At 29.8% G+C, this 17,663-nt stretch overlaps 1 protein-coding gene across 1 annotated transcript; it reads right to left on the minus strand.

Moving 5' to 3' along the window:
- Window positions 1-715: 715 nt before the first annotated feature.
- Window positions 716-1,544, minus strand: LOC136080543 (uncharacterized). The gene is made up of 3 exons (XM_065797345.1): window positions 1,385-1,544; window positions 1,015-1,113; window positions 716-929 (listed from the first exon to the last, which is right to left on the minus strand). Exons 1-3 carry the CDS (start codon window positions 1,440-1,442, stop codon window positions 829-831), a joined length of 258 nt encoding a protein of 85 aa, XP_065653417.1. The 5' UTR covers window positions 1,443-1,544; the 3' UTR covers window positions 716-828.
- Window positions 1,545-17,663: the final 16,119 nt, after the last annotated feature.

Raw genomic sequence — 17,663 nt, forward strand, 5'->3', positions numbered from 1 at the left:
CGGAGGTTGCTTCGTATTAAGAACCTCTCTTCTAACTAAAAGACTCGTAATATACAAATGACCGGACTCAGACACCTAATTGTGTCAAGAATTACAACGACACAAAATATGAGCCAAATGCTTTATGAATCCAGCTCAAGTGTTAAAAGCTTGAAATTATATTAAAAAAACCATTTTTACTTACATGCGTAAGACTTTTTTTATTTGATCCAATAATAATGCAAGCAAAAACCCTTCAGTTTTGGCGCCCTTGACACGCTTTGTTGAAAAACTCTTTTTGAAAGTTTGAGAACTTTCTTTAACCCTTTACTTGGCCTTGTTGCAAATTAATAATAAACAAAATATAAGATCAAATTGATTGACATTTGCAATTTTTAATTTTAACGTTTTGTGATTTTTACATGATATTTAGCATTTCTAAAATTGATAAAGTTATAATTGTGGTTTGCATGAACCTATGTTAAGGCTACATTTCTGATTATTATTGACAAAATAAAAACTTTTTAAATAAAAATATCATTTGTTTAGTGAAGGGTTAAAAATTTAGATTAAGGCTATAATAATCATTCTTTAAAATGATAGAGTTGTTTATGAAATTTCATAATTTTTTTGAAATTTTTATGAAATTTTATAAATTTCATTTCGTTTTTGTACTTTCAAAAGTACGAAAACGTTTTCGGATGCGGAAACGTAGTTTAAATATAAAAAAAATATATAAAATCAAAGTATTTAATATTTCTATTAAATACCGATAATAATATGTCAAAATAATTTGATACAATTTTATATAAGCTGATATGATAAAAAGTTTTATCTTAGTTGCTTATATTACTTTTTACCAGCCGCCGCAACAACAACTGGTATATAAGGAATAAGTTTCTTCCATCGTATACGTCGTACCCATCTCCATGGCTTTGCATCATTGATTTCTAAAAAGTTCGAAGATACTTTTTAAAAAACTAACTCACAATTGGAATTAGGTACAATATAAATAAAGATGAAGAAGTCAATAACCTTTTCTCTTATCATTTAATTCGTCACTTTCCTCTTCAAGATCTTCAAGTATTTCTTTTTCAACTTCATTTTTAATTTCTTCTTTCACATCCTCATAACCTAAATGTATGTAATATTTCAATACACATTTTTTTTTAATTTAATTTTATTTAGTTTAATTTTCGCATTGAAGTTTACAGTTTATAAAAAATAATAAAATAAATCTGTAAAACGAGAAAAATGCGTTTCTTAATATTGTAATAGAGGCGTTACCATTAGTATAACAACTAAAACACATTTAATAACGTAAACGTTTTTAATAGAAATAAATTTTTTAATTTAATAAATTATAAATATAACAAATTAAAAATTTAACTTATTATTAACTTACTTCTTGCGTATGTCAACGCAATGAACGCCAAAAACAAAATTGCAAACACTGTCTTCATTTTACAAACCGACTTGATAAAAAAAGAAAGTGAAACAGTTTTTATACCAGTCGATTGGAAAACATCACGTGTTTTATTTGAGGACAGTAAACATACTTAGTAATACTTTTCTTTTATTTTTGAGATTTGTTGTCTATGACGTCTCATCTCATATTTCATAAATGAGTTTTACAAAATACAAAATCAACACAAGAAATTTTCAATTTTTAAGTTGTTTTTTTAAATATAAAATATTATGAAATAAAGCCAATCTCTAAATACAAAACCAAACAATGGAGGAAAAAATTGATATAGAAATAAAACTACACATTTGGGTGACCAGATATGCTAAGTAAGAAAAATTTTTGGAATGTCAGTGCCTAACAATTATCAATTGATCTTGGTACATCATGCTCGGTTTAGCAATATTGCTGCAAAATGTCAAACTGGCTCTCCTCTCTCTCATTCATAAATCTTTTTTGGTAGGATCCCAAATTTTTAGTTTGCTCATTTTGCTTTATTATAACTTTTGTAACAAGTTCATATTTTGTGAGCGCTCACAAATAATAAACCCATCAAGAGAAATGATATTTGTTTATAGGTGTTTTAAGCTACAAAAGTTACGACACAACTCATTTTTGGCAAGTATTTCATACTATTAAAGTAAATGGCACCCGTCGCGCTCGTTTTTAGCAAATATATACATATATAAACTTTATTTATTTAGTGAAGTGAAACCGGGAAAGCTAAAAAAATATGTGTGATACGCATATTTAATGAGTGTTTATATTAAGTGACAAATAATTTTAAATGTTTGTAACAATCTGTATTGTAATTGTAACAATCAGTATTGTATTGTAATTACAACAATCAGTATTGCAATCACAACAATCAGTATTGTAATTGCAGAATCAGGGAATCGTTGAATAACCGAAGTTCATTACTGACGTCATAGAAAAGTAACCCTACGGTTACTTTTCTATGACGTCAGTAGGAGGTTGCAATAAATATACTTTTACATTTGCTGAAACTATTTCGAATTGAAATGTTTTTTAAAAACACTTTAAAAGCTAATAGTTACGGTTGCTAACGTTTAAGTTTAATCATATGAACCAAAAAAATTTGAAAACTTATAGAACAAACAAATTTCTTTATATTAAATTGAATTTATATAAATTTAACGAAATTCCATTATTACCATCCGTTAGTGCCTGTTTGACTTTCTGCTAAAAACGTCGTGGTTAGGTTTTTATATAAACAGTAATCTATTAATTTATAAAAGATTGCATTTGATAATCTAACATAATGTTACTTTTTTGAACAGTGTTTTTAGAATTTTCTACACGTGTTTCTACAAGATCTATAACCAAAACTTATAAAAATATTCACAAAAAGTAGAATATAAAACTGTATTTAAATTGAACCCAAACTCAAAATCTTTATAACATAAAAAAAAACTTCAAAACTGCCTATAGTTAGAATAAAACCATTGGATTAGAACAGTTGTATCTTTTTATGTAGGTTCTGAACTGGTTGCTATGATAAAAACATCCAGCTTAAAACATAATAAGATCCAACTGTCTTGTGGTATATTAGTTTTGTATATGAGTATTTAAAAGTGTAGTTTGATGATACAAAATGCTGATAATCACACGGTGACGTTAACATCAGAAGTGCATTCACGAAAAATAAAATGCATTAACAATTCTTCACAAAATATTTTTTGAAAAAAATATAAACTGGTAATGAACAAGTACAATGCTATGTTTTGGGTGTCATGTTTTAAACAAAAGTTAAGCACTTAACGAACTGATGCATTCTCTTCAGTATAGGATATAATATCTGATATAATTTATAAAATCACTCTACAAATAAATTTGTTAAAATAAAAGGCAAATTATAAAAACAGTGTTGCCAGATAGACGTTACAGAATGCCAATATGGCAATATTTTTGGAAAAGTTAAGTCTCTTGACATTGTGGCATTAGAACAATATTCTGGCATTTCTAAAAAATTTGTTTTAAAATAAATTAAATTTTGATTACAATGTTTAAGTTTTATCGATTTTAATAAATAAACATAATCAAGCATTTTTTAGACTTCAACGTGAAGAAAAATCAAAAAATACTGCTTAAAAGAATAACATTATGTTATGTTATCAATCTTTTATAAGTTTAATAGATTAGTGTTTATGTAAAAGAAAATAGCCGATATGTTTTTAGCAGAAAGCCGAACAAGCATCAACGAGTTGTAATAAAGAAAATTCATTAAATTTATTTAAATTTAAAGAATTTGTTTCCTTTATAAGTTTTCAAGTTTTTTTGTTCATATGATTAAAAGGTTCAGGGTCGTTAAAGCTAAAAATGTTTAAGCAAAAATGTTACTGGTTTCTATTAGTTCATTTGTAACTAATAGAAAATTATTATATAAATTTTTTTTTTTTTTTTATTTATTTATTATTATTTCAGTTTACAAAGTCAGTCGTTATACAATAAAATAAGCTGTTAAAATACTTTTACAAATATATAAATATAGCAGACTCGCAATATAAACTAGGTTTCCGAAAGAAGATCACAAGGATCTTGTCATCGGGACCTTATAAAATATTATAAAATATATGGTTTTTTACATCTTTTTTAATATTTTTTTTATTTACAATAATTGTGAAGTGCAAGGTACTATGAAGAATACATATATATTAATCTTTTACACGAGTTAAACTGTAAATAATATAAACTAGCAAAATATTGTAAACAATATAAAATACAAAACGTGAGAAAGAAATAAGAAAAAAAAGTTCACAAGTTAAGTTAAAATAACAAGAAATCAAATTTTTTCAAGTGATTAGTAATATTGTAAAATGTTATCTTGAGAAAGAATAAAATTTTTTGCTTTGTTTTTAAAAAGATGAAGAGAATTAGTTAGATTAAAATCAAAATTTGGCAAAACAAGTTTATTCCACAGGTGTGGCGCACGATAGGCAAGACAGAATTGATTAAAATTTGTGTGACAAAAAAGTTTTTCTAAATAATTTATGTTTCTAAGTTCGTATTTGTAGATTGGTTTTAAAATGAAGAGATCTTTAAAGACTGGAGGAGATAGATTCTTTTTCCACATATAAACAAAACATAAAATTTTCAAGACGTTAAGTTCATATATATTTAAAATTCTCATTTCAATGAAGTAAGGTTTACAATGAGAAAAGCGATCAGCAAAGTTAATTATGCGAATTGCCTGTTTCTGACAGCGATAAAGACGTTGTAGTTTACTTTTTTCAGTACTTCCCCAGGCAATATTTGCATAGTTTAAGTAAAAATGAATAAATGAGAAATAGAGTTGTCTTAAATTTATCTTATTGAGATAATTTCGAGCTTTGTATAAAACTCCAATGTTTTTAGAGACTTTAGAACATATATAATTAATGTGTTGATTCCAAGTAATGTTCTCATCGAGATAAACACCTAGAAATTTGGCGACGGGATTTCAATATTGTCAATAAAGATTTGAGGCAAGTTTGAGGGTAAGGATTTTTTTTTCTTAAGCGAATGAAAAAGTGTCCATTTAGTTTTTTCGGTATTTAGTATTAGTTTATTAGATTTGAACCAATGGGATAAATTTTCAAGTTCTTTATTTGCTGTAGCAAAAAGTTCGTTAATATCTGTAATTCCGGAAAGTTCTAGAACATTTAATGACGTTAGAGATTTAATAGCTTTAATAGTTTTTACCAATAATAATTGTAAATATGTTTTTGCGGTGATTTATGACGGTGTTTTGAAGGATATTTTAGGAAAAGCATAGAGTATATATATTGAGGAAATATTTGTAAATAGCAGAGTTTTAGTTAGGAGAAAAGATTATCGTTTACTGATTTAATTTATCTGTTTATTGATCTGTTGATTACGAGAAAAAACTACAAGCTAACCGGGCATGGAACCAAGTATGAGATTATTTGATATGTTTGAAATGTATGATGGCACTTCGGATGCTGCTGTTTGGATTCAACGAACGAAAGTGATTGCTGAAATTCAGAACTTAAAGCTTGAACTACTTTTTCCGATTCTTCTCAGAGAAGCTGCTTATGCAGTGTACGATGCTTTAACCGCTGAAGATAAAAAAGATGTTGTGGAAGTCGAGCGTGTGTTATTAGCGACGTTTTCTGTAGATGCCTATACTGCATATGAACTGTTTACAAAACGAAAATTATGTGACGGAGAAAAAGCCGACGTGTTTTTGGCTGATTTAAGACGATTAGCCTATCTTGCTAAATTATCAGAGGAGTCTGTGCGTTTGGCGTTTGTTGTGGGTTTGCCAGAAGTTTTATCATCAAGATTTCGAGCCGTAATGGACCCGATTGATATAATGTTACCCAGAGTGAGAGCTGCTTTGAACTGTGCAAATGTGATTGACAGTGACGCTGTTGGCGCTGTATATAGACGCCATGCTACAAAAACCGCGTTAGTGTGTTACAACTGCAAAGGTTTGAATCACATTGCAAAGAATTGTTTGCTTGCGAAGAACTTGTCACCAAAGACTGTTAGATGTTTTAAATGTGGTGAGGAAGGACACATTGCATCGAAATGCTGGAAGCTGCAGGGAAACGATTGCAGGAGCGAGGAATCTGCGCTACCTCGCTCCTGAACAACGGTGGAATGAGCGCATTATCTGTTATTCGTTTAAAAGTTAACGGTATGGTTGCGACAGCTTTAGTGGACACAGGATGTTCGAAGACGATTTTGAATAAAAAATTTCTGCCCAAAAGTCAATGTAGGTACTCAAACTCTCAAAAGGTAGTAACGTTTGAAGGAAAAGTTCATCAGTGCACTGGGTCAGCGGTCGTGATTCTTGGGGTTGATGGCATTAAAGCACGTGATGAAGTTAATTTAGTGGACTTCCAACCGTTTGGAGTTGATATGATGCTCGGAATGAGTTCCATTAAATTACTAGGAGTTGTATCCATTTCTCCTTTGGGAAAAGCGAAGTTCTGATTGAGTTACTGAGGAGCATCGGCTTTGAACAAGGACAAAGTTAAGAAAATCGAAATAAAAAAGAAAGATCACGAAGCAGTTTTTAATGGTGTTGAATGGAGAGTCAAATGGAAATGGAGAGATGGAGAAAGCCCCGACCGATTGCGCAATAAAGTGGCACAGTACGGAATTCCACAACACGCTAGAGCAGGCTATGAAAACGAACTACAGGATTGGATTGATCGGAAGTGGCTGTTAGAGTATGACGAAAATGAATTAGGGCCGCCCAAAGGGCAGATTTCTTTAATGGCTGTCATTCAGTTCAGAGAAACAAAGACCACAAAATCCGACCTGTTCTGGACTGGAGAGAAGCTAACGATTTCATTGAGACATACACGAGAGATGCAGATGTGTGTGTCGAAAAGCTCAGAGAATGGAGAAGAATGGGTAACAAACCAGCAATTATTGATTTACGCAAGGCTTATCTTCAACTAAAAACTGATAAATCTCTTTGGCCCTTCCAAACAGTGGTGTTTCGAAATAAAAGGTATTGTTTGACACGACTTGGTTTCGGATTGAACGTTGCGCCAATGATCATGAAATCCGTTGTGAGTGCCGTCATTGATCAAGACGAATTAGTGAAGAGTGGAACGTCTGCTTATGTTGACGACATTTTTGTAGACCAAAGTGTGGTGAGTCTTGATTATGTCAAAAGGCATTTTTTAAAATATGGTTTAAAAAGTAAAGAAGGTGAGCAGATTGGTAATGATGGAGTTCGTGTGTTAGAATTGTGTGTGCGCAAGGTTGGTAACAAACTGATGTGGTTCAGAGGGAATCGAGTTGATGCTATCTTGCAAAAGTTAACCAGGAGAGTTGTGTTTTCAATCTGTGGACAGTTGGTAGGACATTTACCCGTATGTGGTTGGCTGCGAGTGGTTTGTAGTCTCTTGAAGAGGAAAGCTATCAGTCTGACGAAGGGTTGGGACGATGAAATTTGTGATGAGAACGTTAAGTGGGTGCTTAAAGAAGTATTTGCTGAGGTGGAACGTTGCGAGCCTGCTTGTGGTGATTGGGCTGTGTGTGGTGATGAGGAAAAAGTGTGGGTTGATGCCAGTTCTTTAGCGATGGGTGCTCTTATTCAAGTTGGGGAAACTACTGTGGAGGATGCAACATGGCTGCCAAAAGAAACGTCTGATATTCATATAAACATGGCAGAATTAGACGCTGTGATACGTGGAATAAATATGGCTCTGATGTGGAAGCTGAAGAAAGTGACTGTTTTTACCGATTCCGTGACAGTATTCCACTGGGTTTCTGACGCCCTTACAGGAAAATCAAGGTTGAGATCAAAAGCGACGGGTGAAATGCTGATTCGAAGAAGACTGAGCGTGTTACAACAGCTAATTGAAGAATAAAATGTTAGCGTTGAAGTAAAACTCATTCCTTCTAAAAATAATTTGGCTGACGCATTAACAAGAGTTCACAGCAGATGGCTCGACAAACTGACTGTGCCAGAGTGTCGGAATAGTTGTATGGGAATCGTAGCTACGAAGGGTGAATCTATTTCCGATATACACCAAAGAACTGGACATTTCGGAGTGAATCGAACGTTAAACTTTGTTCGTAAAGCAATTCCGACTGCTACTGAAAACGATGTTCGAAATGTGATAAAAAGTTGCGAACCATGTCAGTCAATAGATCCAGCGCCCATACGGTGGGAAAAAGGGAAATTGGATGTTGAAGGAAACTAGGAGAGATTGGCCATGGACATCACGCAATTATGGCACTGACAAGTTTTTGAGTCTAATTGATTGCGGACCTTCAAAATACGTTGTGACGACAATTATCAAGCTCATACGGAAGTCTTGCCATTGACCGAATACTCCGTCTTATTTTTTGTGAACGTGGAGCACCGTCTGAAATATTGACTGACAATGAGCCGATATTTAAAACTAAAGAGATAAGGAGTTTCCTTGATAGTTGGGGAGTACAAATTAGATTTAGAGCCGCTTATTATCCTGAAGGAAATGGAATTGTAGAAAGAAACCACCGTACGATCAAGAGAATAGCAGAACGATCGAAAATGTTGATACCGGAAGCACTATATTGGTACAATGTCTCAGCCGACAAAAATGGTGCAAGTCCGATGGACAAAATATACAGTTATACCATTGGTGTGAAAGGATTGGGAAAAGAGAATCTTCCTGCGCAAAATGTCACGAACAAGAGGTTTCGAATCGGCGATAAAGTCTGGCTGAAACCACCAAATGCGAGGTGCTATACAAAGTGGCAACCAGCTACGATAACTCGGAATGCGTCGAAATAAATCGTAGAAGTGAACGGCATTCCGCGTCATGTGAAACACATTAGACCTCGAAATGATACTCAGTCCTGCATTATCCCTGATGTGGAAATAGAGATGAATACTGAAACTGGTCTAGAGAACGCTAAAAATCAAGGAGAGCAAGTTAAAGATGTATTAGAGACGAACGAGGAAAATGTCGAAGCTGAAGATAGACCCCAAGAAATCGACATGCTTTTGCGACGGAGTGGTCGGGAACGGCGCATGCCATCGAAATACTTTGATTGCTATTTGGATGATCCGTAAGGATCAAGGAGGAGTGTAATTCCGGAAAGTTCTAGAACATTTAATGACGTTAGAGATTTAATAGCTTTAATAGTTTTTACCAATAATAATTGTAAATATGTTTTTGCGGTGATTTATGACGGTGTTTTGAAGGATATTTTAGGAAAAGCATAGAGTATATATATGGAGGAAAAATTTGCAAATATCAGAGTTATAGTTAGGAGAAAAGATTATCGTTTCTTGATTTAATTTATCTGTTTATTGATCTGTTGATTACGAGAAAAAACTACAATATCACTCTTAGAGACAAATAAATTAGTATCATCTGCGAACAGACAAATAAATTAGTATCATCGATGCTCATCAGATTAGTTGCTTTATTTAGATCGTTTATATAGATTAAAAAAAGGAGTGGTCCAAGGATTAAACCTTGTGGAACCCCGCATGTTATATTTAGACAATTGTTTTGATAGCTGTCATTACCAATAACAATTTGTTTTCTATTCGATAAGCAACTTTTGAACAACCTTAACACTTGTTTATTTATTCCATAGTATTTTAGCTTTTAAAGTAAAATGTGATGGTTGACCGTATCGAAGGCTTTCGATAGGTCAATAAAAATACCTAAAGTATATTTTGATTGTTCAAATGATTTTGAGATTTCATTTACAAATTGGATGATGGCATGCTCCGTTGAGTTATCCTTTTTAAAACCAACTGATTAGCGTGTAGTAAGTTGTTTTTGTCAAGATGTTTGTATACTCTGTTACACATAATTCTTTCTAAAACTTTCGAAAATATAGAAAGCACAGAGATAGGGCGATAGATTGTTACGTTAGATTGATCGCCCTCTTTATAAATAGGAGTCACTTTAGCAATTTTTATTTGCTCTGGAAAAATTCCTTGTTTAATTGATGCGCTAAAAACTTTAAAGAGAACATCTTTTAATTGCTCGAAACAATCTATAATCACGTTTCCGTTTATTTCATCTGATCCACATGATTTATTCTTTTTAATAGATTTGAATGCCCTTTCAAGTTCTTCAGTTGATAAATCAGCGGACAACTCATCAGGGCATACGCACTTATCCAATGGTAATAAGAAGTCACTAAATAAGGCTATGGTATTAGCGATCTTAATTAATAGTTTAGTTTAATATTAAATTCATGTGGTATTGCATTTGGTTCAAATATAACGGCGTTATCAATTTTAATCATTTGTGGTAGAAAACTTAAGCATGATTATTTTTTTCCAGTAATTTGCTTCATTATTTCCCAAATGCGCTTTGTGTTATTTTTAAATTTGTTAATTAGTTCTGAATAATAATTTTTTTTAAAGTTTTTACGAATTTTCTCAAACAAATATTCATAATTTTTGTAAATTTTTTCGTTTGTAGTTGTTTTTGTTTTAAGAAAAGTTATATACAACTTTTGTTTGATTTTCGATGATTTTTTTAATCCCTTGGTAATCCAAGGAGAGTTCAAACTCTTAGGTTTTGCAATTATTAAATAAGGGAAAGTTAGCGTCATATACCGAATAAAAAGTTTCATATATGTCATTTGCATTATCATTAATGTTTATATTACTCCAATTTAGTAAAGATAGCTGGTCTTTGAATGAGTTAAAGTTATTCTGATTAAAAATTCGTTTCTTTATTACTTTTTTTTTGTCAATTTTTTTTCTGTATAGGTGTTAATTGTTACGAAAATGGGAAAATGGTCTGTTATATCAGTTTTTAAAATACCTTTTTGCAAATCATTATTAAAAATATCTGTTGAAATAATATTATCAATTAGAGTCGCTGAGTTTTTTGTTACTCTAGTAGGTCGATTGATGAGGGGGATTGATCCTGTTTCAAAAATTGCGTCATAAAAACATTTTACTTTGTAGTCATTATTATAAAGAAAACAATTCATATTAAAATTATTTATTATATTAAAAAGATTTTTTGTTTCTTCTAATAGATTTAAAAGTTTTTTAAAGTTACGATTTAAACTTCTTATGTTGAGGTGCAGAATTCTAATTTGATTAGAATTTTTGTCAATAACATTCTTAAAAAGAAACCCTTCTAATTCGCTTGGAAAAAGATACGAACAATTTGAAAAATTCTCAGAATAAAAATTACTTTGCAAAGAAAATAAAAGCAAGATATTCAAAATTATTTAATGCAGCCATGACTGTTTGAAATAAGATTCATTCTTAAAAGATTTCCTTTTAAGAATGCGTAATTTAGTTTACTTTTTTTCTATCGTTCTCAAAAATAGTATTTTTAAAGAAAATAATTTTATCGTATCGAACAGAAACATTCTGACCATTTAAGCGTCTTCGTTTAACATCGGCAAACAATTTTTTTCTAATCAAAACGGTCTCTACTCAACGCGGTTAATGCATGTACTGGAAAATACACGAATTTTGCGTTTTTATAATAAGGTTATGTTTCGCTGCATTTTTTTAACCCGAATTATTTTTAGAAAAAAAAATTTTTTTTTCTCCTAGCGCTTTAGTTTGTCTAAAATCAAACAAAGTTAAATTTTTTTTTAATTACTCAAGTTTAGATATAAAATTTTGCTTTATAGTTGATGGACCATATCTTGGTATAAAATAGTGCTGCTCTCAATGAAGATAAAACATTAAACTGAGAAAACAACTTTTTCAAACAAGTTTTAAGTTATATGTTTAATTTCTAACCAGTCATATGTCTGCAAACATATTAAAGGTTCAATTGGCCTAGTTATTTAACGGTCAACTTATTTAATTTTACTACGTCATTAAATTAAATTTACTACGTCAGTAAACAAAATTATTGCGTATTGAGAGCCATTGTCTGAGAAATCCAGGCAAAATAAGAAAATTCTGGAAGTGGTGTCTTCAGATTGTCCTCATTTTCAGATATTTTGTATATGACAATGAAAGTAGGCCACTGGTAAATTCCAACTTATTTCGGAGATATTGGGTCCCAAATATTGGCCCATTTTGATAAAATTTTGCGCTTGGAGTGCAATTGCGACTTTGAGAGCAGTTTTAGCAACATTAATATGACAGAAATATTTATTTTTAATTTTTTTGCTAATCTGATCTGGGTAGATTTCTACAGTAAAAGTAAAACTACAACATGTTTACTTTTTTGGTTGTCTAGAAATCATGGTCCGAAACCACAAAGTTTGAAATTTTATCCTAACTTTGAGCTCTAATGTCTCTCAAGGCCAACACTTGCACGTAGTTTTCTTAGATGTTTTTGAAAGACACTGAGAAATACATTGGTTTTATGGAACAAAAATCATGTGAATGCAAGGACCTGGGAAGGAGTAACCTGCCAAAAATCACTTTTTGCGTTCAACGCGCTTTGATAGATTACCCATAACAACCGTGGTCTTAGATCTGCCATGAACAGTATAAGTTATTTAGTTTCCTTAAAAATGCATCTTCCAATATCTGGAAAAAAATCCATGTGCTCGGGTGATAAAAAGCTTACAGAAGTCCTAGAAGTAGCATAATTTTGCCAACTTTTTAACTGAAAAATACCCTAGCAACGGTATAGGTATGCTTAGTAACAGCTACTTTACAGTCTTAATAATTAGTACTGTAATTCAAAATTTTAATATAATACTTTTTTTATAGAGGAGCTGTACAAGAGTACTTGAAAAAAGTACATATAGCACTTAAAATAAATACAAAAAAAAGTTATATATAAATAAATACAATGTCCTATCTAATATAATATATATTTTATCAGGCAGAACAATTTACATATATAAATATATAAATATATATAAATATATATATATATATATATATATATATATATATATATATATATATATATATATATATATATATATATATATATATATATATATATATATATATATATATATATAAAATACGCATTATAGTGGTTAGGTTGGGGTTTAGTAATAAGGCAACTATAATTTTCTTTTGGTTCGGGTCATGTAAATTTTTATTTATTTACTGGTTTATTTTCTTTTATAGGTGTAACTTTCGCTATTTTAAACTGATCAGGAAAAACTCCTTGTTTTATTGAAAATGAAAACATCTTCACAAGAATGTCTTTAATAACTTCGTTTAAATTTTCAATTATTTTTAATTATTTTGCTATTTATATCATCAAAACCATTCACTTTGTTTGATTTTAGCATACTAAAAGCTCCCAAAACGATTATATATTTGCTTCGTTGTAGATGCGTTTAAAAAAGATTTGTTTGCCAATTGGTATTTCATTTGGTTCTAAAGTTATAGAGAAAAAAATAGCGAAATGATGGGAGATGTCTCTTTTAATAACACCCTTTTTTAGAGATTCATAAAAATATCGTTAGCTTTTTTTTTTTTGTTTTTTGTTTTTTGTTTTATATTACAATATTTATTACAATTTAAATAAACGAAACTTTATAACAATAATAAAAGTTAAAAAGTCAAGATATCGTAAAGAAATAAATATTAAAAATAAATATAAAGAAGGCGGACACTCAAAGAAGATCATCAGGTCTTGTCACAGAGACACCGCTAATTGCTTGTGGATAAAAAAACAAACAAAAAAAATAAATTAAAAAGAAATTACATTAAATATATAAATATACTAATATAGATAAGGGATTTTCAAAATATTTAAAAGTAGATTCGTATATTATCAGTTGAAAAATGAGTTTTTTAAGATTTTGTTTAAAAGAATCAAAATTACATTCTTGAGAAAAATCTTTAGAAGTATTTAGAACTATACTATTCCATAAAAATGGTCCGCTAAATGAAACAAAAAATATTCCAAAATTAGTTTGAGAAAATGGTTGTCGAATTAAATTATCGTTCCTTAAAATATACTTATTTCTATCTCTTTGTAAATACAAGTTACGAAAAGAAACGGGTAATAGGTGGGTCTTGCATTTATACATAAAACAAAGAATATTAAAAATATTTAACTCATATATATTGAGTGCTTTCATATCATATAAAAGAGGCTTAGCGTGAGCAAAACGGTCCTTGAAATTTATAAGGCGTGCTACATTTTTCTGTTGTCCATAGAGAGGTTTAAGTTTACTTTTATAAGTGCTACCCCAAGCAATGTTTGCATAATTAGTATGGCAATGAATTAGCGAATAATATAGCTGAATTAACGTATGTTTATCTAGAAAGTCTCTTATTTTGTTTAAAATGCCTATATTCTTTGAAACTTTATTGCACAAGTTAGCAGTGTGGCTTTTCCAATTAAGATTTTCATCGATATATGCACCTAAAAATCTTGTCACTAAAACTCTTTTAATAATTATGTTATCGATAAAAAGAAAGGGTAAATTGCTAGGCAACTGGTGCTTTTTACCATAAGGATGAAAAAGAATCCATTTAGTTTTTTAGATTTTAGTTGGTTTATCTGTTAATGGAAACATTCCATTTTTAAATAAATCGTTATAAAAATTTTTTATGGTGCACTTGATGTGGTATTCAAAACAATTTAAGTTGAAATCACCGGTTAAATAGTTTAGTTTGTTTAAAAGTATATTTTAAGTTTTTTTGGTTATAATTTCTTTTATATAAATGCGCACACAGCCACCTCGCTTTTTCGCTTTACGCTCAAGTGATATTGCTTTAAAACCAGGCAATTCGATATTTGAATTAGAATTTACTTCATCAGAATCGTGCCATGTTTCGGTTATACAAATTAAATTAAAAATGTTCAGGTTATCTTTCATACTTATAAAAAAACTTTCAAAATTTTTTTTAAACTTCTTATAATAATATGCAAAACATTTAGGCGGTCACGCTCTTTTATTTCATTTGCATAGAAATAAGTGCAATTACTTTGTAAAGCACGTGCTTCGCTAAAATAATTTCAGATCATTCATCAATAAAATAGTGATTTGTTTGAAAAAAATTAAATGACGTTTATTCAAAATCATTAACTAGAAAGGAATCCATTATAAAAGAACTCTGAAATTCTAAAATGTTAGAAATAAAAGAATTCTTATTTTAAAAAATCACGCGTTATCAATTTATTGTAGACGACTATCGCAATATTTACCTTTTGTTGGTAGTTCTTTAGCTTCTATAAACCATTTTTTTCTTATTTCCGTTGTTCTCTCGCTATAATCATCGTTTATGTATATACGATCTGTCCAGAGTTTTAATTTCGAGTAACTTTCCATTATTAAATGTTTATCTTTATAATTTAAGAATTTTACAACTAAAGTTCAGTTTTTTAATTTTTCACCATGTTCTTTTTTTCGAATTCGATGAGCTCTTTCGATTACAATATTCTTTCAATACCAAGTTTTAAATTTAACAACTCTTGTATTCTTATCTCGCTCTCTTGCCAAATTTTTTTAATCACTTTCTTTGATACCACTAAACCTTAAATTATTTCGCCGACTGCGATCCTCTAGTTCTGCTAGTTTGTCTTTAATCGTATTATTTCTCAAAGTTAATGCTAGAATTATTTAAAGATGTTGCTATTGTCTTTTTAGATTCAATCAGTTCTGATAATATGTTTTCGTATTTTTCCTTTATGAACTCACCAGATTTCTGTAGTTCGCCAATTTCATTTTTTAAGTTTGCGTTTTCCATTTGCACACTAACAAGCTTGTTTTCCATTTTATCAAATTTATCATAAAATACTTTCAGCAATGTATTTTAATGAATCTCTAGAAGCTACTTTACTTGTGAAATAGTAAACTTTGCCATCTTTTTTTTTAAATAGTTATTTGTCTAATGGCACGTCCGTACACGTTATATGCGCAACCCTTTAGTCTTTCCCCGTGAGTCTGCTTTTTCCTTGACATCAACATGAAAAAATGGTTGAAGTACATTAATTACTGCTCGGCGTACTAAAGTTTCAATTATCTGGCCGATGATTGAAGATGATACTTATATCTAATGGGTAAATCCCATACCTTTTTAAAACCACTAAGCTACTAAGTTGTTAATTACCATTTGATGTGACAAATACAATAATTATAAGTAAATAAAGAACAAAGGAGATTTATTTTTTGTAATTGTCTGTGCTTTTTTTAAACAAGAGGTTTTCAATTGATCAAATATTTTCTTACAATATTTTTTAAGAGATCCATAAAATGCAACATCAAGAGATTGCAGTTAATGAACAGAGTTACCAATTAAAGAACAAGATACTGCTTTCTTCTCAACAAGATACTATTTTCTTAAGTAAATTCAAGTAACTTTTTACTGTAAAGATTGCTTCGATTATAACTAATAGGAATGCTCCTACATTTTGATATATATATATATATATATATATATATATATATATATATATATATATATATATATGTATATGTTTGTCTGTGTCTGTGTGTATATATTGTTTTTGCAGAACACTAATAATTTTTCTTGATATAATGATATTAGTTTTTGTAAGTCTACAAGTAGTAACTATCTTCTTATATATGAATACGGTAATGAATAGTGCGCATAGTTACGCCTAATGTTAGTGTTGTTAATGACGGTTCTGTATTCTGTAAAATACACCATTTCTTAGTTTTTAAGAAGTTTCTAGACTTTTATATGCGCGGTTTCTTTTTCCATGCGGTCTTTCAAGTTAAGTCAGCTTACGAATTCGAGATGACGTACTTTTATTCTCAAGAAGAGTTGATGTTGTTCATTGTTTAAAAAAAAACTTTAAATAATCGTTTGTTTGTTGTTGGTTGTTTTTATTATTCTAATTTTTATAGCCTGTTTTCATTTTTTAGAAGAAGTTAGAAATAAAATGTCTGGTAAAATAGTTTTTTTAGTACAATCTAAACATGAATGCTGTAATTTATCTAATCTTCTAAATATGAATACTGTAATTCAATAGTGTTAGTGTCGTTTCACTTTCTTTTTTAATAAAGAACTTTCTAGGCTTTTCTAAAAGCGTTTCTTTACTCCACGCGGTCTTTCAAGCAAGGTCTTCCAGCCGATTAGAGCTGATAAATTTTTAGTTTCAAGTGGAACTGATGTTGTTCATTGTTTAAAAACTAAAATTTGTTTGCTGTTCGTTGTTTTTATTTTTCTGTTTTTTTTTTAGAAGAAGTAAAAACTAAAATGACTTGTAAAAAAAATTTTTTTAGTACAATGTTTCTTTTTTAGTAAAGTGTTTCAGTTTTGTCTTCCGTCTTTTTAGATCATTTTAAGCAAGTATTGTTTCATTTTTTTAGAGCAGTTAGAAGGAGCTGAAGGCCTTTTTAGTAAGTATATAGTGTATTGTAGTTTATTTATAATTTATATTAGTAACATAGTTATATTAGTTTATTTATAGTTTATATTAGTTTATATAGTATAAAGTAGTTTATTTATAGTTTATATTAGTTCAAGTTTATTTATCGTTTATATTAGTAAGTTTATTTATAGATTATAGATTAGGATTAATGAGAATACAATTTTTTTTTAGGCAGGGAAGCTGACAGCGACTTAAGTAAGTTTTATCATTTAGATTTTATTTGAGTACAAATGTAGCATTAGCAATGTTATTGTATATAATTTCATCTCAATTTTTATTTTTAGACAGACAGGTAGAACTCAGTAAGGACTTAGATTTTGTAGATTTAAAAACTTCTTTTGAATATTCTTTTAAAGCATTGAATATGTTTTAAATATTTTAATAAATTTTGTCATTTAGGTGTGGTAGCATCATCAGTTGGTGCAAGTGGTAGTAATGTCTTTTATTTTATTTTACAGCAAATAGTAATG

This window comes from Hydra vulgaris, chromosome 05 (genome assembly GCF_038396675.1).
Source record: "Hydra vulgaris chromosome 05, alternate assembly HydraT2T_AEP".
Lineage (NCBI taxonomy): Eukaryota > Metazoa > Cnidaria > Hydrozoa > Anthoathecata > Hydridae > Hydra > Hydra vulgaris.

What these genes read in the sequence shown, in the direction of transcription:
- LOC136080543 (XM_065797345.1), bottom strand. Translation starts at nt 1,442, where the DNA reads ATGAAGACAGTGTTTGCAATTTTGTTTTTGGCGTTCATTGCGTTGACA. An exon ending in TGCGTTGACATACGCAAGAA is followed by an intron (nt 1,114 to 1,384) that starts GTAAGTTAATAA and finishes ACATACATTTAG; the next exon opens with GTTATGAGGATGTGAAAGAA. An exon ending in ATTAAATGATAAGAGAAAAG is followed by an intron (nt 930 to 1,014) that starts GTTATTGACTTC and finishes CGAACTTTTTAG; the next exon opens with AAATCAATGATGCAAAGCCA.